This window comes from Mya arenaria, chromosome 9 (assembly GCF_026914265.1).
Source record: "Mya arenaria isolate MELC-2E11 chromosome 9, ASM2691426v1".
Classification (NCBI taxonomy): Eukaryota; Metazoa; Mollusca; class Bivalvia; order Myida; family Myidae; genus Mya; species Mya arenaria.
In genome coordinates, this window is record NC_069130.1 from 31,677,444 (window position 1) to 31,702,296 (window position 24,853).

General features: G+C 35.6%; 1 protein-coding gene and 2 long non-coding RNA genes across 6 annotated transcripts in view; 1 reads left to right on the plus strand and 2 right to left on the minus strand.

Annotated features, from left to right (window-relative positions):
• The window catches only part of LOC128246817 (pleckstrin homology domain-containing family M member 2-like), a 64,780-nt gene that overhangs the window by 15,109 nt on the left and 24,818 nt on the right, over positions 1–24,853 (plus strand). For 2 of the 4 annotated variants that reach the window (XR_008263368.1, XM_052965278.1), the window contains exons 7-12: positions 1,896–1,919; positions 6,828–7,018; positions 8,324–9,618; positions 9,862–10,042; positions 19,863–19,935; positions 23,876–24,031. Coding sequence is in view for 2 of the 4 variants with exons in the window: in XM_052965278.1 (XP_052821238.1) it covers positions 1,896–1,919; positions 6,828–7,018; positions 8,324–9,618; positions 9,862–10,042; positions 19,863–19,935; positions 23,876–24,031 (1,920 nt within the window). In the remaining 2 variants the exon portion in view is untranslated. The remainder of the gene's footprint in view (positions 1–1,895; positions 1,920–6,827; positions 7,019–8,323; positions 9,619–9,861; positions 10,043–19,862; positions 19,936–23,875; positions 24,032–24,853) is intronic. The other 2 variants (XR_008263369.1, XM_052965279.1) reach the window with 1 other exon arrangement.
• Positions 12,540–15,385, minus strand: LOC128246819 (uncharacterized). The gene is made up of 3 exons (XR_008263370.1): positions 14,457–15,385; positions 14,113–14,244; positions 12,540–13,932 (listed from the first exon to the last, which is right to left on the minus strand). It is a non-coding gene; the product is annotated as an uncharacterized LOC128246819 (long non-coding RNA).
• Positions 16,725–19,294, minus strand: LOC128246822 (uncharacterized). The gene is made up of 3 exons (XR_008263373.1): positions 19,153–19,294; positions 18,312–18,433; positions 16,725–18,004 (listed from the first exon to the last, which is right to left on the minus strand). It is a non-coding gene; the product is annotated as an uncharacterized LOC128246822 (long non-coding RNA).

The following is a 24,853-nucleotide window of genomic DNA, read 5'->3' on the forward strand; positions in this document are numbered from 1 at the left end:
ACAAATGGCTCTCTGTCCATATAGGCCTGAATACAAATGGCTCTCTGTCCATATAGACCTGAATACAAATGGCTATCTGTCCATATAGACCTGAATACAAATGGCTCTCTGTCCATATAGGCCTGAATACAAATGGCTCTCTGTCCATATAGACCTGAATACAAATGGCTCTCTGTCCATATAGGCCTGAATACAAATGGCTCTCTGTCCATATAGACCTGAATACAAATGGCTCTCTGTCCATATAGGCCTGAATACAAATGGCTCTCTGTCCATATAGGCCTGAATACAAATGGCTCTCTGTCCATATAGACCTGAATACAAAAGGCTCTCTGTCTATATAGGCCTGAATATAAATGGCTCTCTGTCCATATAGACCTGAATACAAATGGCTCTCTGTCCATATAGGCCTGAATACAAATGGCTATCTGTCCAATGAGGTCTTTAGGGGCATTTTATCACATTCCTGTGACAGTTACTATTCCTCAAGAATCTTGACCAAAGTTTTAAATGAACATAGTATGAGAGAATGGGCTTTTAACCATTGTAAAAACATTTTTGTTAAAATGAGTTGAGATTGAGATTTTGTATTTTCGCAATTCCAGTATGTGGGCCGGGTACTTGCTGTATTCTTTTATAACTTAGTATTTAGCATAAATTAATGTACAATAAGTTTAGTATTCCCTGCTGAAGATTGTTTGTTCCTTTTTTCTGTACGTGTGTCCATCTCTGTCCAAAACAATTACCGTAAATGACTGGTTATAAAACGATAGGGGTTATAAGGCGCAGGCAAAAGAATCATGAAAAACTCGAGAAAAACACTATAAATGATAAACTGTCGAGATTGAAAAGTTTTGTAAAGTAAAAAATCTTATAATGTCAACACCTTTTGTATAAAAGTATAAAGAACATGGCAAAGTGTGAAAAAACAAGACTATTCTATAAATCACAACAGTTTGTACTATTAGTATGTTAACCTGCTTAAAGGTAGTGCTAGTTTTTCACACCTTATCATATCACTGACAAAAAATATTTCGAAAGTGCACAGCTATGCTATTTTACATGTATGCATGTTTTTTATATAAAATAAAATTGAATAATTTTACTCTACAATAATGAAAATTTAAAATAATAAACCTTTGATGATACACCGTATCCCGATCTGCCGTTTTAACTCAATCGAGTTGATGTGAGTTATATCCCTTTCTTAAAAACGTAGACAAACCAGTTTTTCCTCATTTATTTTTCTGAAAAGCCAAGTTCAGCCTGAAATCAACTTCAGAAAAATATCAAAAGCTTTTTACTGTTTGTAAGACGCTGGTATTTTTTAGAATGAAATCTGAGTAAAAAAAGTGTGTTTTATAACCAGTCATTTAAGGTTCCATATAATGTAACAGTAACTGCTGGACAGATATTAATAAAACTTGTCAAAAAATGTTAAATGTGTAAAACCATACTGCGCACACAAGCTTTCATTCATGAAACTTCAAGGGAATGTTGGTCAACATGGGATTTCTGATTAGTTTGACATTTTACTTGGTCGAACAATTGTTATGGACCTTGACTTTTTAAAAAAATGGTCTGAACAATCTGGTGTTGTATGCAGCCTCAAAAGTATTGAATCTACAGTCACAAAACTTTGTAGGAATGTTGGTCTATTTTGGAAATTGGGCACATGTGACTTGTTTTATATTGAATTTGGTGTTGCTGTAAATTCTTGCATCAAAAGTTGCTTGAAGTGATACTGAATGTTGGTCAGTTTTATAACACATATATGCTCATGTTGTAAATTTCCCTTCCTGTGTCCAAGTTTGTCTGGGGATATTCATCTCCTCTGTGATAGCTCTAGTTTTAGTTAATGATAACTTACAATTGTCTAACTTTTTATCAAACAGACTAAGCTGTCAAGGAAAATAACAGTAAGCACAGTCTTGGATGTAGTAATGCACGGTCATGGCACCAGTTTCTAGAAAATACTTGACCTACTCAACTCATTTTACCGCTTAATACAGCCTTGCATAAAAATTAATTCCTTTTCTCTGGTCGAACAGTTGGAAAAAAATTGTTCAAGAATTGAAGACTGAATTTATATTACTGTTCTCAACTGTTATCTGCCTGCTTATTGACCTTATAGAGGGAGAAAATCCACACATTTTTGTTAAAATATTAAGAAAGAAAAGAAATTATGAAAGATTCAGAGCTTATTTCCTTTTCAGTTTCAATATACATAGAATTAAAATAGTGTATTTTTTTAGTAAAGAGTTTTCAAGAAACTGGGACCTGGTTGTTGTTACTGAATGTTTTGCTTACTTGCCACAAAACTTTATTATTAAAAACTGTGCCGCCTTAGGTTTGTTGAATATGTGTCTGGCCTTTTTACTTTTGTTATCAATGAATGTGATTGACTGTTTATTTTGTTGATATTTTTTGCATGCTGGAATATTTGTTTCTAAGTAAGAGTAAAAGTATGGCTTAAGGAGTTAACAGTGAGAAACAGATGCTTCAAGCAATTCATTTTAATGGGTTCTTAATATGTCATACATGAAAATAAGATAATTTCTGTCATTATGTCTCCCCCTCTCTGGGGGAGACATATTGTTTTTGCCCTGTCCGTCAGTCCGGTAGTCCGGTAGTCCGTCAGTCCGTCAGTCCGTCAGTCCGTCAGTCCGTCAGTCCGTCCGTACGTCACACTTCGTTTCCGATCGATAACTGGAAAACCGCATGACCTAGGATCACCAAACTTGGTAGGGAGGTTGGTCATGAGGTGTAGAAGATCCCTATTGTTTTTGGGGTCACTAGGTCAAAGGTCAAGGTCGCGGCGACCCCAATGTAAAAAACATTTCCGCTCAATATCTTGAGAATGGTTTGACCTAGGTTCACCAAACTTGGTAGGGAGGTTGGTCGTGAGGTGTAGAGGATCCCTATTGTTTTTGGGGTCACTAGGTCAAAGGTCAAGGTCGCGGCGACCCCCAATGTAAAAAACATTTCCGCTCAATATCTTGAGAATGGTTTGACCTAGGTTCACCAAACTTGGTAGGGAGGTTGGTCGTGAGGTGTAGAGGATCCCTATTGTTTTTGGGGTCACTAGGTCAAAGGTCAAGGTCGCGGCTACCCCCAATGTAAAAAACATTTCCGCTCAATATCTTGAGAATGGTTTGACCTAGGTTCACCAAACTTGGTAGGGAGGTTGGTCGTGAGGTGTAGAGGATCCCTATTGTTTTTGGGGTCACTAGGTCAAAGGTCAAGGTCGCGGCGACCCCCAATGTAAAAAACATTTCCGCTCAATATCTTGAGAATGGTTTGACCTAGGTTCACCAAACTTGGTAGGGAGGTTGGTCGTGAGGTGTAGAGGATCCCTATTGTTTTTGGGGTCACTAGGTCAAAGGTCAAGGTCGCGGCGACCCCCAATATAAAAAACATTTCTGCTCAAAATCTTGAGAACGGTTTGACCTAGGTTCACCAAACTTGGTAGGGAGGTTGGTCATGAGGTGTAGAAGATCCCTATTGTTTTTGGGGTCACTAGGTCAAAGGTCAAGGTCGCGGCGACCCCCAATGTAAAAAACATTTCCGCTCAATATCTTGAGAATGGTTTGACCTAGGTTCACCAAACTTGGTAGGGAGGTTGATCATGAGGTTTAGAAAACTCCTATATTTTGGGGGGTCACAAGGTCAAAGGTCAACGTCGCTGTGACCTCTAATGTAAAAAAATATTTCCGTGCAATATCAGGAGAATGCTTTGATCTAGGTTCACCAAACTTTGAAGTGAGGTTGGTCATGATGTCTAGTTGATTTTGCAATCAGTTGGTCAAAGGTCAAGGTCACTGACCTTGAGGTGAAGAACCGGTTTCTGCTCAATAACTCAAGAACGTTTACACCCAGGAACTTCATACTTGGTATGCCAGTTAGTCATGACTAGTTGATGGCCCCTATTGATTTTGGGATCCATCATTGATTATTTCTCACCTACGACCACACAATGGGGGAGACATGCGCTTTTTCGAAAAAGCAATCTCTAGTTTGTACATGAACTTTCCATAGCTTACAGTAGTAGTAAATCATATTGTTTTGTATGTAAAAGTGTATGTGTAAACTCAACGAAAAATACAATTCTTTTTTATCTGAGCATTGGAATACAAAGGAGAGCTATACTATTCACCCTAGTCGGAGTCCACTTACACCTTGGTTAAGCGCTTTAGGTATTGCATTGAAACTTTGGTATGTATTTCCAACTATCAAACCTACTTAATTAATCAAGTAGATAACACTAATTTGATATAAAATGCAAAATATTTGACTTAGAAATTCTGGTTAAGATTTTGCATGTAAGCACACATAGGTTAATATCTCAGCAACTACTTGATGTATTGCATTGAGACTTTATACAATGGTACTCAACCATCCAACCTACTTCAATTACCCAGTAAGATAACTCTATTATGTACAAAGTGCAAACTATGGCCCTTTATTATTCAACTTTTAAATTCTGGGTTTTGCATGTAATCATGTTTTAAGTCAATATCACAGCAAGCACATCTTGTATTGCATTGAATCTTTAGACATGTGTTCCAAACTATCCAACTTACTTAATTGATCAATTGAGTAAACTGTATCTTGAATATAATGCAATTTGTGACACTTTATTATTTGTCTTAAACATTCTGCATTTAATACAAATTTTGACCCTTTATTATTTGACTTTGCATTTAATATAATTTAACAGTGATCCATGCATTTTTCACAACAACAATTCTTAACTTAAAAGGAGCAGAAGAGTGGAGCGCAATGTCTCTATGACAGCTCTTGTTTATATAGGGGGTACACATATTCAGAATCTGCAATGGTTTAAGTGATGGTTTTGAATCTGAGCTGCAAGATGGCGGCAAAACTTAAAAAAATAGGATTTTAGGAACCTGTTTTCGCCCTGTAAACAGTTGTAAAATAGGAACATACAATCAAACAGACCAACCTAAATATTATTGTATTGAAAGTAATAAACATGTGGTGGTATAATATTATAAAAAGTGGTCACACATTCAATACAGTACACTCAACGAGTTAGACCCACTTTTCTCGCTCACTCCGAGGGATAAAGTCGATGATCGCGGGTTTCCTCTGAGGGTAAAACTGTTGCCCTCGCTAAAATCCCCCCGAGTTTCTCCGAGTGGCTGGCTTACCTCCGAGTTTAATATGAACGATAGCGTTGAGAATCGTCTGATTTTATGATCCCGCGGCGGAACTCCGATTCTAATCAGATAAGCAAGAAATCATTCTTGTTTAGAAGTTATTTATTTTTATGCTTATGCACATTGTTAAACATAAAAGATTCTTACTTGTACCAACGTTTAATTTGTATTTATGTCCGTAAACGCCAATTGAATACTGTCTTGAATTATAAACATTGAATCATTAAACTATATCCACTAAGTTATTGCATCATAAAGCAGCCGACTATTTACAGGATTCTGAACCATCAATGCAATGTAGAATATACTATTTATTATTGATGGTTAAAAATAGCTATGACGTTTCATGGAATTTTCCACAGAAAACGAGGCAAGAAGGCCTTCAAAACCATGCGCTGTGAACTTTGAACACATGTTTGACCTCCTGATTTTCCGAAAATGTGTAACCTAGAATTTCTCGGAAGAAATGTGTCTATCAGTCATTAGCAAAAACATGTTTATAAGATGCATGTGCAACTAATGAAATACGACTGCATTCTTGTGGTAAGAAAAATGGGCAAAGGAAAAAGAATAATAGCAATTTACTGGTTGAAAATTTTAATAAAATAAATATAACTTTAGCGTAGATTCTTGTCTAGTGTCCGCAAAGTTTTGCGGAGTTAACCCCTCCGAGGAATGCCGAGTTCGTTATTCTTCGGTCGACTGATCACCCTCTGAGGGCCTTAAATTCAAACTCTGAGGAACGCGGACAGTCGATAAAATCATTGCGTTGGCCGCGATAGCAAAAATCCGCGGAGGGAAACAGAAAGTGGGTCTAACTCGTTGAGTGTACTGTATGTCACACAGTTTGCTATTATTTATAAATTGATATTTGTCAAATTTCACTCTGCTCAGATGCCCGAACATGGTTAAACTGTTATCAGCACACATTTAGGTGGTTAAACCAAAACAATTTGACCATGAAAGCTCTTGTACAGCAAAGAAAGTGTCAGGAAATTAAAATACCACATTTGAATAATGTTGAAGCAGAAAAAAAGAAAGCATGACATTTAAAGGATCAAAATTTCACTACCCACATTTGTAAATATAAGACTGGTCAAAGGTTTTCCTTCAATAACTTTTTTATTCTGTAACCTAATTGCTTGAAATAAATAAAAGCCGAGAGAAGCATGGTGATTGTAGACCCAAATGTGTGTCAAGATGTTTTTGAAAAATATAATTCATAATAGTTACAAGGCGAAAACAGGTTCCAAAAATTATATTTTTTTAACGTTTCGCCACCATCTTGCAGCTCAGATTCAAAATCCTCACTTAAACTGTTGCAGATTTGGAAACCTTGTACTCATCTTCTATAGGAATCCCAAATAATGAAAAAGCAGTTGTTATTTAAAACATATTCGTTTTATTAAATTGAGCTGTTCATCTAAACATATCACTTTCCTTAAACAGTCATTCATTCTTATCAAAGACAAGGATTTGAAGATGGGCATAAATGATTGTTCATTTGGTATGTTCAAGGACACTTAACTCTGACAGTTGTATACAGTTTCAGTTTTGATGACATTTAGCAATGTAATCCTGACTTGTGCGGGGCTTGTGGGTATTTCAAACACTTTAAACCCCTTTATACTCTTTCTCATACAGACTGTGTTTGAGGATGGGGTTGGATCCATGTATCGTCCCTCGTCAGACCGGGACTCTGCAAGTATGGGCAGTGCAGAGCTGGGCACCGGTATGCGGGAATCCCCATCCCTTGATAGCGGGATCCACTCTGACATTAACTACCGTCAACGCAGTATCACTCCAATAAACAGCCTAAATGTCTCTACTGTCAGGTATTCTTTCAGGGTTATATTTAACATGTTACCTAGAGATCAGTGGTTGAAAGGTCAAGGCCATGGTGACCTTGAACGTCTGTTTCAGACATTTTTCTAAAGAGCACTGGAGCCCAGGGACCTCAAACTTTGTAGGTCAAGATTGTGGTGACCTTGTGTTGAAAAAAACAACATTTAAATATGTAAGCGATATAGATTTCCAAACTGCATGGGATAGTCATCATATAAATAAGTTAAATACTAAGGGCTTACAAATGTACAAACAATAATCATGTTATCCTGATGAAAAATGTACAACAAAGAATAACCATGTTTACCAGATCACAAATGTGCAACAAACAATAACCATGGTAACCTGATCACAAATGTGCAACAACAATAACAATGGTAACCTGATAAATAATGTGCAACAACCAATAGCCATGGCAGCCTGATCAAAAATGTGCAACAACAATAACCATGGTGACCTGATAAAAAATGTGCAACAAACAATAACCATGGCAACCTGATCACAAATGTACAACAAAGAATAACCATGGCAACCTGATCACAAATGTGCAACAACAATAACCATGGTAACCCGATCAAAAATGTGCAACAAACAATAACCATGTTAACCAGATCACAAATGTGCAACAAACATTAACCATGGTAACCTGATTCAAAATGTTCAACAAACAATAACCATGGCAACCTGATCACAAATGTGCAACAAACAATAACCATGGTAACCTGATAAAAAATGTGCAACAAACAATAACCATGGCAACCTGATCACAAATGTACAACAAACGATTAACATGGTTACCTGATCACAAATGTACAACAACAATAACCATGGCAACCTGATCACAAATGTGCAACAACAATAATCATGGTAACCTGATAAAAAATGTGCCACAAACAATAACCATGGCAACCTGATCACAAATGTACAACAAACATTAACCATGGTAACCTTATAATAAATGTGCAACAAACAATAACCATAGCAACCTGATCACATATGAACAACAGACATTAACCATGGTAACCTGATGAAAGATGTGCAACAAACAATAACCATGGTAACCAGATCACAAATGTGCAACAAACAATAACCATGGTAACCAGATCACAAATGTGCAACAACAAAGCTTCAAACAATAACTAAGTTCACCTGATCAAAAATGTGCATCAAGCAATAACCATTTTAACCTGATAACAAATGTACAGGGAACTAAAATTGATGTGCAACTAATAATCTGTTCACCTGTTTACAAATGTAACAACAGACATTCATCGTGTTGTTGCCTGTTCTTTCAGTGATGAAGTTGACTCTACACTTGGTGATAATCTTGAAGTCATACACATAAGCAAGAAAGGAAAGTCTCATAAAAGTAAGAAGAAACGCAAAAAGTTTGTTTCTGTGTCGAGTATATCAGAACCTGATGTAGGAGATCATTATGACTCCAACGATGGCCCTGTAATTGAGATACCTCCAATAGATGGTTTAAAACTCTCTAGTGCAATAATGAACAGTCGAAATAACAATGATGAAGACATTGTAGATGTTGAAGCTAATAATCCAGGGAAAAGAATCCCTGGTGATGGTAGTGAACATTTAAATGATGCTTCAATTAACAATAAATCTGCTACACCAGTAACTACTCATTATGTTCAAGATGGTGTCGTCACTGTTGAAGATGATATTTACCATGAAGATGCTGGTGATATTAATCAAGAATATGTTGATGATTATAATACACTTAATGGGAAACATGATAATATTGATATTAGTGTAAAAAATATAAGTGATTCTAGTGCTGTAGATAAATATAAAGAGACAGAACAGGTTTCAAGTAGTTTTCTTGATCAGTTAAATGCAAAGGTGCAAACAATCATTGAAACAGGTAAACAGATAGAAACAGAGGAGCAGAAGGAGGAACAAGGGTTACATGACAGGGAAACTGAAGCCCAGTTTCATACTTCCAATGAGAATATAAGAGAATGCAAAAATACATTTGAGGATACAGTTAAAACAAGAAGTGACATTTTACCAGATAATGTGCCAAATACTAGTAGTCCTGAGCTAGTTTCAGAAATACCAAGTATATATAGTAAAAAGTCTGACTCAGATTTGAGTGACAATGATGAGGATGAATTGAGCCTGTCTATTAGTTCACACAAGTCAAATATTGAAGGTAGTAAGCAACAGTGTGCCAAATCAGAGAGAAATACACCAGTGTCAATGTCTAAAGACATGAACATCACACAAAGACGTCGGAGTACCCCTGCATTTAGTGGTCATAGTATGGAAAGGTCACAAAGCAGAGGTGTTGCTTTTCATTTTTCATCTGAAATTGATTCAACCAATAGAAAAACTCCAGACAGTTTGTCAACCAATCAGAAAAGAAGCAAATCTGTGATGTCATGCTCTTCAATTTCTGAAAGTGAGGAGGAGAGTTTGAATCTGACTAATCAGAAGCCAGCTTCCAGACCACTGAGCGGAGACTCAACCAATGGGAGCATAGCTTCCAGAAATTCACCCAATCCTCTACCAGGAAATGACACTGGTAGTCTGCATTCAACTACTGGAAGATCAAGCTCAGATTTGGAAGGTTAGTGTTTTGACTTTTTATTACTTGTTCAATATTTAAAAGAGCTGTGTAAGTTATAGTAATAAATAATGGTTTTTATTTTGCTACATCTAGAATTATTGTGCTATAATGACAGAAAAGTCAGTGTTCACACTTTTGCTCAGCTGTTTAAGTAAGTTAGTGCACTCTATATCAAGTTACATTTATAACATCCATGCTTTACATATCCATTTAAAGGTATAACAAACTTTGTTTTCCTTGCAGGTTCTTGTCATCAGCAGCAGGTGTTGCAGGCTAAGGTAGAGGAGTTGATTGTGCAGCGTAAACTGAACCAGTACACACACTTGACATTTGGGGAGGAGGAGATGGACATGAATGACCGAACATCTCCCCTAGCCAGCTTCGTAAGACCTCGCAGTGCTAGTCTGCAGCCAGGAGAAGTAGAGTGAGTTGAATGTTCTTTGTTGTTTTTCGGCAATACCGTAAATGATTGGTTATAAGACACACGTTTTTCACTCAGATATCTGTGTTAAAAAATGCCTGCGTCTTATAAACAGTAACAAGCTTTTCTGATGTCGATTTCAGGCAGAAATTGGCTCTTTAGAGAAATTACTGATTGAAAAAACTAGTTTGTTTATGTTGAAAGGGATGTCACTCACATTATCTCGATTGAGTTTATTCGGGTTAAAAGGGCACTTGAAGATCGGTGTATTGTTAAACATTTATTATTTTAAATTTTCATTATTGTTCGATTAAAATTATTCAATATTATTTTGTATAAAGGAATAATAAAACATGCATATAAAGAAGCATAGCTGTGCATTGTCAAAATATTTTTTGTCAGTGATATGATAAGGTGTGAAAAACTAGCACTACCTTTAAGCAGTTTAACATACTAATAGTACAAACTATCGTAGTCTTGTTTTTTTACACTTTGCCATGTTCTTTATACTTTCCTGTAGGTGTTGACATTTTGAGAACAAACATGTACAATATAAGGTTTTTGCTTTACAAAACTTCATTCCTGACAGGTTATCGTTTATGATACACCGTCAGAAAGAAATCTGACTAATTGTCATAAAAGGTACCTTTTAGTGCCATACAGTTACAAATCGTCACAAATGGTACACTCGGTGCCTACCTTACTTGCTTCCCATAATGGGGAATATTCAACACATGAAACAAATAAGCTAAGAACACAATTTGTTTTGCATGGTTTAAAAAAACCATCGCCATTATTTACGAAAACAAAATAAAATCATCAGTGTCAACAAACATGGTGACCAATGGAGGCAGATGATTTTTTTCAATGTATCCTATAACCCATAACATAGATTAAAAGTTTTTCACGGATTTTTTTGCCGGAGTCTTATAATAACTATCATCTTATAATCAGTCATTTAAGGTACATGTAAAATTTGAGCATCTGTGTTTTAAAAAAAAATAAAAAATGTTAAGGTATTGGTAAAGACATTGGTGGCATCCCCCCCCCCCCCACATCATTTGATGGATTTAGTTGTATTGGTAGTTGAGAATCCAGTACTGTAAGCATCAGCAGGTGATTACAAATAAAGGAAATGGTAGTTAATTATTTCAAAGTTTTGAAATTGTATTATAGATTTTACTCAGTGTTCCCCACTCATGATGAGACATATTGTTTTTGCCCTGTCAGTCCATCAGTCCGTCAGACATTGAACTGAATAAACACATTCTATCGGCTTCAGATCAGAGAGTCACACTGTGTGACGTCACATAACTTACAGTTATACCCACGAGGATCTCGTTGAGAGCATGGACATTGCTATGCAGGATTAATGTATAACTGAACGATTATTGATTCTTACAGTCTACTGTATAAGTGAGGTACAAGTTTGAAAGTTTATTGGCAGATCGTTTTACAAACATGTCATGTCTATGTTTTCTTAATCCCTTAATTGCCCTTGTTGTTTCTTTAATCCTCCAATAAATATATATCACACTTCCTTTTCAACCGGCAATAAATCGTTTAGGATGGGTAGTAACTAATTAACTTATCACAGTGATGTATACGGTTAGGTAATCTAGCCAGGCATTGTAAAGATAAAAATCAATAATCTTCGTCTGTGAAACTTGGTAACTGTGAAAGTTATGATTGATGTCCTTTGGGTGTCCGAAAATTAGGTACGCAAAATAAATTATTTTGGAAAATAATTATGGGTGTCCGAATATTTAGAGTGTCCGAACTCTTAGGTGAATTACGGTATATTTTTTTTTATAGACATGCATACCGTGAAGTGGCATCATTGTGCATTGTCAATGTCTAAAGAAAAAAACCTAATCTTGGCCCTACTAAAGTATACCAATAGTACAAACTATTGCGATGACAGTGTTGTATGTCGCATGACACCATATTTTTGAAATTCTTAGCTGCAGTTGTTGACATGTTGAGATCATTTACATACAATATACGGCTGTTACTTTTACAATTGCTGACGAGAACAAATAATTTGAGGGCTTCAAAGAGAGTGACAGCAGGATGACTGATTGAATGTTTTGTTTATTATTTATGAAATACAGTATTGAAATTAACTATTCATGCGCTTTATACCGGTTGTGATTGTTATTTCAATTAAATGTTGTTATTTATGTACATGTTCTGTGCTAAAGTATATAATAACCTTTGCCATTTTTATGTTAAAAAAAAATTGGTCAAAACAAATATGTGACCAGTCACGGGATTTTTGGCCCGAAACCACTTTTTGGGCGAAAATGAGATAGGAGTAATTTCTGACTGTACTATTCTTTAGGATAAAAATACTGAAAAGAAAATTCAAAAATTCCTATTTTTAACGAAATTATGACAAAAACTAGAAGGGCACTTGGTTAAGAAACAGCTGGAATTTCCGTAAAGTTCAAGAATTTATTGAAACATTTGTATTCACAGATGCAATAAATAGTCATCACTACAATATACACAATTCCCACATTATAACGACAACAACATATTTTCAAAACCATTCTCAATTATTATTGAGAAAATAAAATGTAAATAATTGGTTACCATGGCAACCATTATTGAAAAAGGCGTTTTGGGGTTAAATTTGCATTTAAATATACCAAATGCCATATGAAGCATTCAATAATAATTGATTTGTTAATTGATATCCTCAAACCTTGCTGTGCATGGTGTATGTATTTGACATTCAAAAAAAAATCAGAATAAATAAAAACTGTTCGCCAAGTACCGTAGTTTATTGGCAATTTTTCACAATAAATTGATTAGGTTGGAACTTGCACCTAATACAAACCAATGTATATCTAGAAAATAAAGTATGTTACTCCTGTAATTTACTATAATTTATCTTATTTGAACGGTATTTAAGGGTTTGTTTTTTTATCCTGGTTACCATGGCAACAAGCCACAAACATGATTATAATCACACCAACTTTACCAATTTACCTCAAATGTGATTTTTTGTATAGTAATTCATTGCTCATAAAACATGAAATGGTAGTATATATACTCTTCATTTAATAAACAAAACAATTCTACACAATTTACACTATTGTAAAATTAGATCAGTTAATGAATGGGCACATTTACATTTTACAAAAATGAAAACAATTTATTTAACATACTAACTTCTTAGCATGTACACGTCATTATGTAGTTTCAAGAGGTATGCAATTGGTCACATAGTACATGACAAATTATATTTTCGATGCTTATTCATAGGTAAAAGTTAAAGCTGAAAATGTTTATAGGGTTCAAGAAGGTTTTAAAATAAAGATATTGAAGAAAAACTGAAAGGTTGCTAAAGTACATTTTATCAGGCTGTGAAGTAACTAATATTGACAAATAATATAATAGAAGTCTTCAATTCAAGCATTATTAGGCTTCAACTGCCAGATTGTTTAAAGTTTGTATTAATAATAATCATATAGTGGTCTCCATTATGGCAGAGGGGCTCTACCGACAAAAGTGTAACCCTTCTATCACTCATTTGCTAAAACCACAGTTTTTCACTCAAAATCACTGGTAGCTTCATTTCACATGAACATGTTCCTATTGAATAAATAATTGTCAATAAAAAATTGATACACGTTTTCATCAACTCAGTAACGAGCTCATTCTCAAATCTTATATTTAGTTTATAAAGATCACATATCAGTATATTAGTTTTTTCACTTATTTAAGGGATCAGAGCCTTTTTGCATTAAGTCCTTTTAGTTGGATGCGTTCAGGGTACTCTCCAAGGAAAAGCCATTGTTGTGGGCTTGTCAATTTTAACTTCAATCTCAATGTCCTTGGCATGCTCTCTCATGAATTCACTCACTGGGTTGTCAGCTGAAGTTCTGCAAAATAATGTTCATATATGTACATTACTTAGTGTTTGGAATAAATTATGCAAATTAACTTGAACATCAAAACTCACATCTGAATAAAATGGACAAAATATCTCAAATTGTTTTTGACTTATGTTCATAGATATACATACACAGGCAGTGATACTGTCTATAATACTTTTGTTTTACCTGAAGTGATGATATTTCCTCAAGTTTGGAATGGACTTCAGGGGTCACTTGGTGTACTCCAACCAGTCAAAGAATATAACCAGTTTGCCAAGGTCATCAATCCACAAAGGATGTGTGCTGCCTCCATTTGGTCTGAATAAATAAACGTGTTGTTTATATTATGATATAAGTAATTGTTTTAACACAAGCTTTCTTTTACATAATTAGGTATTATAACCAACTTCAGTGTTTAAAAAAAGAACCAAACGTCAATATTTGTATACACAAAATCCTTTAATTTGGCTTTAAATCAAAATTTAAAGCACCATAATTAAAAACAAAACAACAACATTCTTACAACTTACCTTCCACAGACCAAATCTCACACAGGTCTGAACTTTATGTCACCTGCTTCCATTTAAGTAAATGCTGTTTCTCTCCCTTCAGAATACATCAGACCCTTAAACATAGAATTACATACAATATATTGAACTGATTGCCTTCAATCCATGACATTTAGAGAAGTAAGAGAACAGATTTAAGCCCAACTATTTTTATAAGATTAATGAATATTTTGAGATTTCTGATTACTTGTATTGAAAAATAACAAATCTTACATTGTTTTGTTATTCTAATGTTCTCATGTGTCAATATGCAGTGCATAAGTGATGTACTTCAACACTGCTTTTGTCAATCATACCCAATGTCTGCATTGTTTTTAGCTCACCTGTCACTTTGTGACAAGGTGAGCTTTTGTGATCGCCTTTTGTCCGGCGTCCGGCGTGCGTCGTCCGTCAACAATTTACTTAAAAGACATATCCTCCTTAACCGCTGGGCTAATATTAATAAAACTTCATAGGGATGTTCCTTAGGTGGTCTTCTATCAAAGTTGTTCAAAGAATTCAATTCCATGCAGAACTCTGGTTGCCATGGCAACCAAAAGGAAAAACTTTAAAAATCTTCTCCCAAACCACAAGGCTTAGGCCGTTGATATATGGTAGGTAGGATCACCAAATGGTCCTCTACCAAGATTGTTCAAATTATGGCCCTTGGGTCAAAATTGGCCCCGCCCTGGGGGGTCATGGGTTTTCTCTATATGTTGAAAGTGAAAACTTAAAAAATCTTCTCCTCTGAACTTACTTGGCCTAGAGCTTAGATATTTGGCATGATTCATCGTCTAGTGGACCTCTACAAAGTTTGTTCAAATAATGGCCCTGGGGTTAAAATTGGCCCCGCCCCGGGGGGTCATGGGTTTTCTCTATATGTTTATAGTGAAAACTTAAAAAATCTTCTCCTCTGAACTTACTTGGCCTAGAGCTTAGATATTTGGCATGATTCATCGTCTAGTGGACCTCTACAAAGTTTGTTCAAATTATGGCCCTGGGGTCAAAATTGGCCCCGCCCCGGGGGGTCATGGGTTTTCTTTTTATGTTTATAGTGAAAACCTTAAAAAATCTTCTCCTCTGAACTTACTTGGCCTAGAGCTTAGATATTTGGCATGATTCATCGTCTAGTGGACCTCTACAAAGTTTGTTCAAATTATGGCCTTGGGGTCAAAATTGGCCCCGCCCCGGGGGGTCATGGGTATTCTCTATATGTTTAGAGTTAAAACTTCAAAAATCTTCTCCTCTGAACTAACTTGGACTAGAGCTTAGATATTTGGCATGATTCATCGTCTAGTAGACCTTTACAAAGATTGTTCAAATTATGGCCTTGGGGTCAAAATTGGCCCTGCCCCGGGGGGTCATGGGTATACTTGATATGTTTATAGTTAAAACTTCAAAAATCTTCTCCTCTTAACTTACTTAGACTACGGCTTAGATATTTGGCATGATTCATCGTCTAGTGGACCTTTACAAAGATTGTTCAAATTATGGCCTTGGGGTCAAAATTGGCCCCGCCCCGGGGGGTCATGGGTTTTCTCTGTATGTTTATAGTGAAAACTTCAAAAATCTTCTCCTCTGAACTTACTTGGCCTAGAGCTTAGATATTTGGCATGATTCATCGTCTAGTGGACCTCTACAAAGATTGTTCAAATTATGGCCCTGGGGTCAAAATTGGCCCCGCCCCGGGGGGTCATGGGTTTTCTCTATATGTTTATAGTGAAAACTTCAAAAATCTTCTCCTTTGACCTTACTTGGACTAGAGCTTAGATATTTGGCATGATTCATCGTCTAGTGGACCTCTACAAAGATTGTTCAAATTATGGCCCTGGGGTCAAAATTGGCCCCGCCCGGGGGGGGGGGGGGTCATGGGTATTCTCTATATGTTTATAGTTAAAACTTCAAAAATCTTCTCCTCTGAACTAACTTGGACTAGAGCTTAGATATTTGGCATGATTCATCGTCTAGTGGACCTTTACAAAGATTGTTCAAATTAAGGCCTTGGGGTCAAAATTGGCCCCGCCCCGGGGAGTCATGGGTTTTCTCTATATGTTTATAGTGAAAACTTCAAAAATCTTCTCCTTCGACCTTACTTGGACTAGAGCTTAGATATTTGGCATGATTCATCGTCTAGTGGACTTCTACAAAGATTGTTCAAATTATGGCCTTGGGGTCAAAATTGGCCCCGCCCCGGGGGGTCATGGGTATACTTGATATGTTTATAGTTAAAACTTATAAAATCTTCTCCTCTGAACTTACTTGGACTAGAGCTTAGATATTTGGCATGATTCATCGTCTAGTGGACCTTTACAAAGATTGTTCAAATTATGGCCTTGGGGTCAAAATTGGCCCCGCCCCGGGGGGTTAGGGTATTCTATATATGTTTATAATTAAAACTTCAAAAATCTTCTCCTTTGAACTTACTTGGACTAGAGCTTAGATATTTGGCATGATTCATCGTCTAGTGGACCTCTACAAAGATTGTTCAAATTATGGCCTTGGGGTCTAAATTGGCCCCGCCCCCTTGGGGGGTCATGGGTTTTCTCTATATGTTTATAGTGAAAACTTCAAAAATCATCTCCTCTGAACTTACGTGGCTTAGAGCTTAGATATTTGGCATGATTCATCGTCTTGTGGACCTCTACAAAATTTGTTCAAATTATGGCCCTGGGGTCAAAATTGGCCACACCCAGGGGCTGATGGGTTTTCTCTATATCTGTTATAGTGAAAACTTAAAAAATCTTCTCCGAACTCACAAAGACAAGTAACGTCTTAATTTAAACTGGATAACATATTTAGTACACATACCAATTTTCAATATGGGCCACATACAACAATTAATAACAAATATACATATATAGATACACACGTAAAATCAAGTAGTGACAAGAGCTTAGATATTTGGCATGATATATCATCTAGTTGACTTGTACCAATATTGTTCAATCTTTGGCCCTGGGGTCAAAAAATGGCCCCACCCGGGCGGTCATGGGTTTCCTTATATATGTATATGATGAAAACTTCTTCTCCGAAACCAAAAGGCGAAGGCCTTAGATATTTGGTATGAAGCATCATTTATTGGACCACTATTAAGATTGTTCAAACTTTAGCCCTGGGGTCAAAATTGGCCACGCCCCGTGTTAATAGGCTTAGGTTTTCAATATTTGTATATAATAGAAGCATAAAAAAAAAATTCTCTCCGAATTCACAAGGACTAGAGCTATTTGGCATAATACATCATTAAGTGGACCTCTACCTTTATTGTCCAAACTTTGGCATTGGGGTAAAAAATGACCCAGACTTCTAAAAAAACTTAACTACTTTGAACCATCCAGATTTCTTATCAAACCAATGTGCAATATATGACAGGTGAGCGATTCAGGGCCATTTGGCCCTCTTGTTATTCCACCCAACACAGTTGTCAATGTGCAGGTATGCAGAGTCTTCTCTATATGGATGATGTTGAAAATGAGGTACCACACCATTGGCCACATAACAGCTAAACCCTTATCACTGAGATATCTGTGAACCTGAAAAAACACACTTTGAAATAGAAAATATGTATATATATATATATATATATATATATATATATATATATATATATATATATATATTAATATATATATATTTATTTCCACTTTAAATTTATGTTCAAGTAAGAACTTTGAATAAAGGTGATATAAAATATTTAAACAATAGTGCCGCAGAGCAAATGTGAGCACTTCTCTATTTTTTCAGTGAATTTACAAAATATAAAGGTTTTCCATTTCCCCTGAAATAATTTAATCAAATGGCAAAACTGTATTAACCACTCAATTTATAAATAAAATTTACCATATGATTGACAGAACACTTCAAAGCAGGGCACTCTTGCTGTGCCTAGTATGGGTAGAAGACCTTCTCGGCATAGTCAAAGCTGTAATGGATTGTTGTTCTATGTACAGCAGGTGCTTGACCTGAAATTCACATTTGATCATAATGTTCTAGAATATGTACAGTATAGTACAGAAATACAAATCTTGAACTGTTTATAGTTGGGGTGATGTCCCGGCAGTTCAACATGTACACAATATTGCATGCTAAAGAAATTTCCTGTTAGTCTGAATGTCATGCATACTCAAAAAGCAGCTTGCAGCTACAGTCATTAATATTGGTCCTGGCTTTTAGAGTATTGTGCTCTAATTCTATATAAACATTTCCCCCATCTGCATTAGTCTATTATTTTCATAATCATCATGATCATCTTCATCATAACAGAAATTTATTTCAATGTACCTGAACCTCATGAGATGGTATGTTTTGCACATAAATCAACATTGCAAAAAAAAGTTCATCTACAACTTTAAATTCATCAACATAGCTTAAAAGACAATTAAACTGCAACTCAAAAGTAATTCGTTAAATCCATCAATAATTGTATTGATAGTTGGCCGCAGTAAGATGATAAAAGATTGATTATGGCCTTTTTCAGTCATCATAAGTATGCAAAAAGAGAATATCTGCTGGATTTTGATCTGTTTACATTTTCAATGTCAGACTGTCAAATTTCACTTCCGCTTTCTTTTCCTGCGATCAATTTCCATCCATTTGACCGAATTTAGAATATATTGCATTACATTAAAGATATACACATTTGTAAAATTATATGCTTAAACAATGAAATAATTCTACTTACCAACAAATTCCTAATATGATGTAAATGCCTTTGGTTCAGCTTGACCTACATCCTCAAATTTGGGTTAAAAAATAGCTCATGACAACTACGGGAGATAACACCAAAAGTAATAAACAATACGAAAGAAAGTGGTTAAAAAACACTATTTCTATGAACACTACATTTTAAAGAATATATTTGACCGAACAATCTAGGGTGACAAATTGTTTAATGGTTGTTTTTACGATAAAAACTTCATTATTTTCTTATTTTTTACGCTTCAATTTTGCGCACGTTTTTCTCGAAATCGAGGCTATCGGTTTCGGGCCAAAAGTCTCATGACGCGTCACATATGGTGACTGCCGATTTTGACATTTTTTCACAGCGTTCTGTCTATAGTATAAGTGGTATTAAGTTTTTTTCCTCTGATTTTTCTCATATCTTTTTGCCTGCCTCTTGTCTGTGCCTGTGTCTTAAACACAATATTGAAGGTATGTTTCTATGATGTTCTCTCCCACTGGCTACAATAATGAACATTTCAGGAGTCATTGTACTTATTGATGTGTTTGGTTCACATTCATACTAACTGGGGTTGTATGTTTTAATGTTATGTAGTCATGTAAACCTCTGAATAATTGGCACTTATGATTTGATCATGTCATAAACAATCCTTTGTTTCAGCTTGCTTGCTTTAATATTAGGTCCTTCTAAGCAAAAGAGCTTTATTTCAGACTTGACAACAACACGACGCTGTACTTGATGTTGGATGTGCTGGACAGTGAGGAGGAAGAAACCATTGTCAAGGTAACACAGTTTAAGTCATATAGCTCATAGGAAACCATTGTCAAGTTAGCACAGTTAAAGTCATATAGCTCTTAAGAAACCATTGTCAAGGTAACACAGTTAAAGTCATATACCTCCTAAGAAACCATTGTTAAGATAACACAGTGACAGACATCTAGCTCCTAGGAAACCATTGTCAAGGTAACACAGTTAAAATCATATAGCTTTTAGGAAACCATTGTCAAGGTAACACAGTTAAAGTCATTTAGCTCATAAGAAACCAATGTCAAGGTAAAACAGTTAAAGTCATATAGCTCATAGGAAAACCATTGTCAAGGAAACACAGATAAAGTCATATAGCTAATAGGAAACCATTGTCAAGGTAACTCAGTAACAGTCATATAACTCATAGGAAAACCATTGTCAAGGTAACTCAGTAACAGTCATATAGCTCATAGGAAACCATTGTCAAGGTAACACAGTTAAAGTCATTTAGCTCATAGGAAACCACTGTCAAGGTAACACAGTTAAAGTCATTTAGCTCATAGGAAACCACTGTCAAGGTAACACAGTTAAAGTCATTTAGCTCATAGGAAACCATTGTCAAGGTAACACAGTTAAAGTCATTTATCTCATAGGAAACCATTGTCAAGGTAACACAGTTAAAGTCATTTAGCTCATAGGAAACCATTGTCAAGGTAACACAGTTAAAGTCATTTAGCTCATAGGAAACCATTGTCAAGGTAACACAGTAACAGTCATATAGCTCATAGGAAAACCATTGTCAAGGAAACACAGTTAAAGTCATATAGCTCATAGGAAACCATTGTCAAGGTAACTCAGTAACAGTCATATAGCTCATAGGAAAACCATTGTCAAGGTAACTCAGTAACAGTCATATAACTCATAGGAAAACCATTGTCAAGGTAACTCAGTAACAGTCATATAGCTCATAGGAAACCATTGTCAAGGTAACACAGTAACAGTCATATAGCTCATAGGAAAACCATTGTCAAGGAAACACAGTTAAAGTCATATAGCTCATAGGAAACCATTGTCAAGGTAACTCAGTAACAGTCATATAGCTCATAGGAAAACCATTGTCAAGGAAACACAGATAAAGTCATATAGCTAATAGGAAACCATTGTCAAGGTAACTCAGTAACAGTCATATAACTCATAGGAAAACCATTGTCAAGGTAACTCAGTAACAGTCATATAGCTCATAGGAAACCATTGTCAAGGTAACTCAGTAACAGTCATATAACTCATAGGAAAACCATTGTCAAGGTAACACAGTAACAGTCATATAGCTCATAGGAAACCATTGTCAAGGTAACTCAGTAACAGTCATATAGCTCATAGGAAAACCCTTGTCAAGGAAACACAGTTAAAGTCGTATAGCTCTTTGGAAAGTATTGTCAAGGTAACACAGTAACAGTCATATAAATCTTACGAAACCATTGTCAAGGTGGCACCAACCTTTGTGTAAGGATGTTCATTGAAAATGCCAAATTGTAACACCTAAGCAAATACTTGCCAAAATGAACCCACAAGAAGTTGTATGTGTTTGACAGATGTTATATGAATTTAAAACACTCATAATAGATATAAGCTTTTGTTATTTAATTTGATTTTTTCTTATTCATATTCAAAATGCCAGCTGAATTTTTTTCTGGTATTTGAAAGACATATCTTGTCCAGTAGGCCATCCCACTGAAAACAAAACTCATTTTCCCTTGAGACAAATGATAAATGATATTCAGTGAAACATCTTATAATTCTCGATTTCTTTTCATTTTCTTAAGTAATAACATATTATTTGCACATTGAACATTTACAAGAGGAACCTGTCCTGGTCCAGGTGCGGATCAGCCTTTTAAATACCAGGTAGTTTTGAGAGCACCTTATTTGATTTCAGAGGCTGTTCCATACCTGACTGGCCTCAAAATGGAAAGGGTTCTTCCCATATTGTGTTGTTCTTAGTGATGGCACATCTACACAGTTTTCATATCTTAAATTAAAATTACATGTATTGTAAGCTTAGTACTAGGTTTTGAACATATTCTGGTGAGATACTGTAAAAACATTTGTAGGTTTCAATACCAATGTATCTTACCCTGCTGGAATGTTGGCAGTTGAACTTTATGAAGAAGATTTTCCCTGTACGTTGGTCATCTTTATATTGGCCATTTCTGTCTGTTTTTCATCCTTTTATAAGTGTATACATGTCAAAAAGTATCACATCATAAAATCAGCATATGAGCAACACTGAGCGTTAATAAACTGAGCAAAAAACATGGTTGATGGAAGCTTCTGTCTTGAAAATAAAAGTTCATCTTAACTTTTGTGCTCCTTTGGCTGCTTTTTTGGAGTTGTTTTGCATTTATGTTTCAGCTGCAGCTGGTTGAGCATGCTTGTAATGCCATTCTACACCACACAGCGTATATTAACATGTCATGCTGTCAGATGCCAGTTTTGAGAAAAATATTGCCTTGACTCTATGAAATACAATTCAAGAATGAAATTTCTTTATACTGTAATATTTTTGTTTACCTTTCTAATATGAATAATTCTCAATTAAAGGCATCCTCCAATCAATAGTGATGATAAAAAATACGCCCAGTAGTCAACCAATGTTCATATTTACCGCTATAAAAACTTCACTAATTAACATTGGTGCAAATTGAGGCCCTAAGTACGCAGTTGAGTATCACAACAACTGTCATTAAAGTTGATATGGTCAATAATAGGGATAAGAAGGTCCGCACATTGCATCTTATTTGCAACGCACCAGTACTGTTACATGGTCTGTATATCATGCATTTATTGAAATTTAATTATGTTTTTCGAGGGGTTTTCAGAGTATTCCAGTAGTAAATTAGTATTTGAATACTCAGGTTCTCGTTGCCATCCCTAGAGAAACCATTGCCAAGGTTACAATTTTCACAGACATACAGCTCTGAACAAACTATTGTCATTGTAACACAGTTACGAATTTAAAAAAATCAATTACAAATTTTCTGGACAATTTTTTCGTCAATAAATAAATGAAAATCAGGCTTTTTGTCTTAAACTTATCATCATTTCTACTTGTTAAAGAAACAAACATTCCTTATTCTTGTTAAAAGTTGTGTATTGATATATTGAAGCCATGTGTTAAGTGGACCATTTTATTGAATTTACACACTAGGGGGTGTATACATCTATATCATTGCAGATACTGATTGCTGATTGGTCATTCATGTGATTTCGACTCCGCCTTACATCTAGGTGATGGATAAATGTGACAAGCGTAGTCAGTAATTCATAAATATTCTGTCTCCGTGGCCTAGAGGTTAAGGCGTCCGCCTACGGAGCAGGAGGTCATGGGTTCGATCCCTGGCCGCGCCATACCGAAAAACGTTTAAAAGTTGGTACAAGTAGCTCCCTTGCCTGGCGCTCGGCATTTAAGGGTAGTGCTTGGAAAAGTGGTTTACTCAGTACTGGTTCAACCCAGGAAAGTTGTATCCCGTGTATCGGTGCTGTACACCGAGCACTTTAAAGAACCAAAGTTCTCTTCGCAAAGAGCAAGGGTATCGCACCCGGATCTCTTGTATCTCACTCTGTTTCTTCAAGTATTCCAATGTCCAGATTTGACTGTGAATTGCTGTCACTTCAATCTCATGTCATTTATGACATTTAAACACAATTTAAGTTGTGATGGCATTCTGCAGGGTCAAACAATGGGCGCAGGCAGACCTTGATAAAACTCAAATTAACAAAACGAAAAAGTAATTCATAATATTCGCCCTACACATGACTGATCATTGAAATTTATTGATTTTAAAACTTTGCTGAATGGGGAAAAATGGTTCTCAGCGCGCATAGTTTTCTAAAAAAAGCCTCATCCCCAATGTGTTTATAGAACATTAATGTTACATACACATATTTTTTACAAGAATAAAGACATGCATTTCAGATGTTCACTTGCCACGAGGGTCACACAGAGGGGAAATTACAGACAGTATATGTCCTGGTGACAAACAGCTCCCTCTATATTCTGCGGCGACATGACGGCAAGAAAAAGTTCACAACACAAGTCTCAATTTCCTTCCTCGACATAGACTTTGTCTCAGTAAGTAGAAGTTATTGTGTTTTATTTGTAAAATTGTACTCTCACTGAAAGATTGGTCCATAATTCATTTTGATTGATGTATTCTGCAGCAGTTTATCATCTTTCATTATTTATCTATATCAATTGTAAACTTAGATCATAAGTCAAGAAGTGAAATGACTGAAATTTTCTAACTTAAAGAATTTATTAACGAATATTTAAAAGTTGCAATTTTGACTATATGTATACCTTTTTTTTCTTGATTCAAAAACCAACTTTACCATTTCTAATACAGTATCTGTACCATTTTCAATATAGTGACTGTCAGGGCTTCTAAAAACCACAATTTGCCGGTCTGGACCGATTTTGACCAAGCCAGACTGATTTCAGTTTCAAAAAGTGTAAAAAAATCGGTCCAAAATTTTCTCATTTTTTATAAGTTCGGTCCAAAACGACTAAGTCAGTAAAAATTATAAAACACAAACATTCTTGGGTCATTCACACAAAATTACTCCCAATAAAAGTGTCCTAGTTACCATCAGACCAATGCGACCAGCTGCTTTTTCTGCTACGCTGAACACTCTATGGCCTATCTGTTAATTAGCAGACGCTTGCAATCGATCCAATCACGTGTATTGGTAGGTCGCAGAAGACACAATTAAACAAACTATGTGTTAATTATGTGCTTGCAGCTATCCTGATTAAGTGCTAAAATCGGTCCATATTTTTACATGGCAATATGCTATGTCGTCGTCGATCATTACATGATATATAGCCGTTTGTTGATTACCAAACTGTTAAATTGAAATTATAATATAGAAGCATTGCTGGTTAAAAACGGTT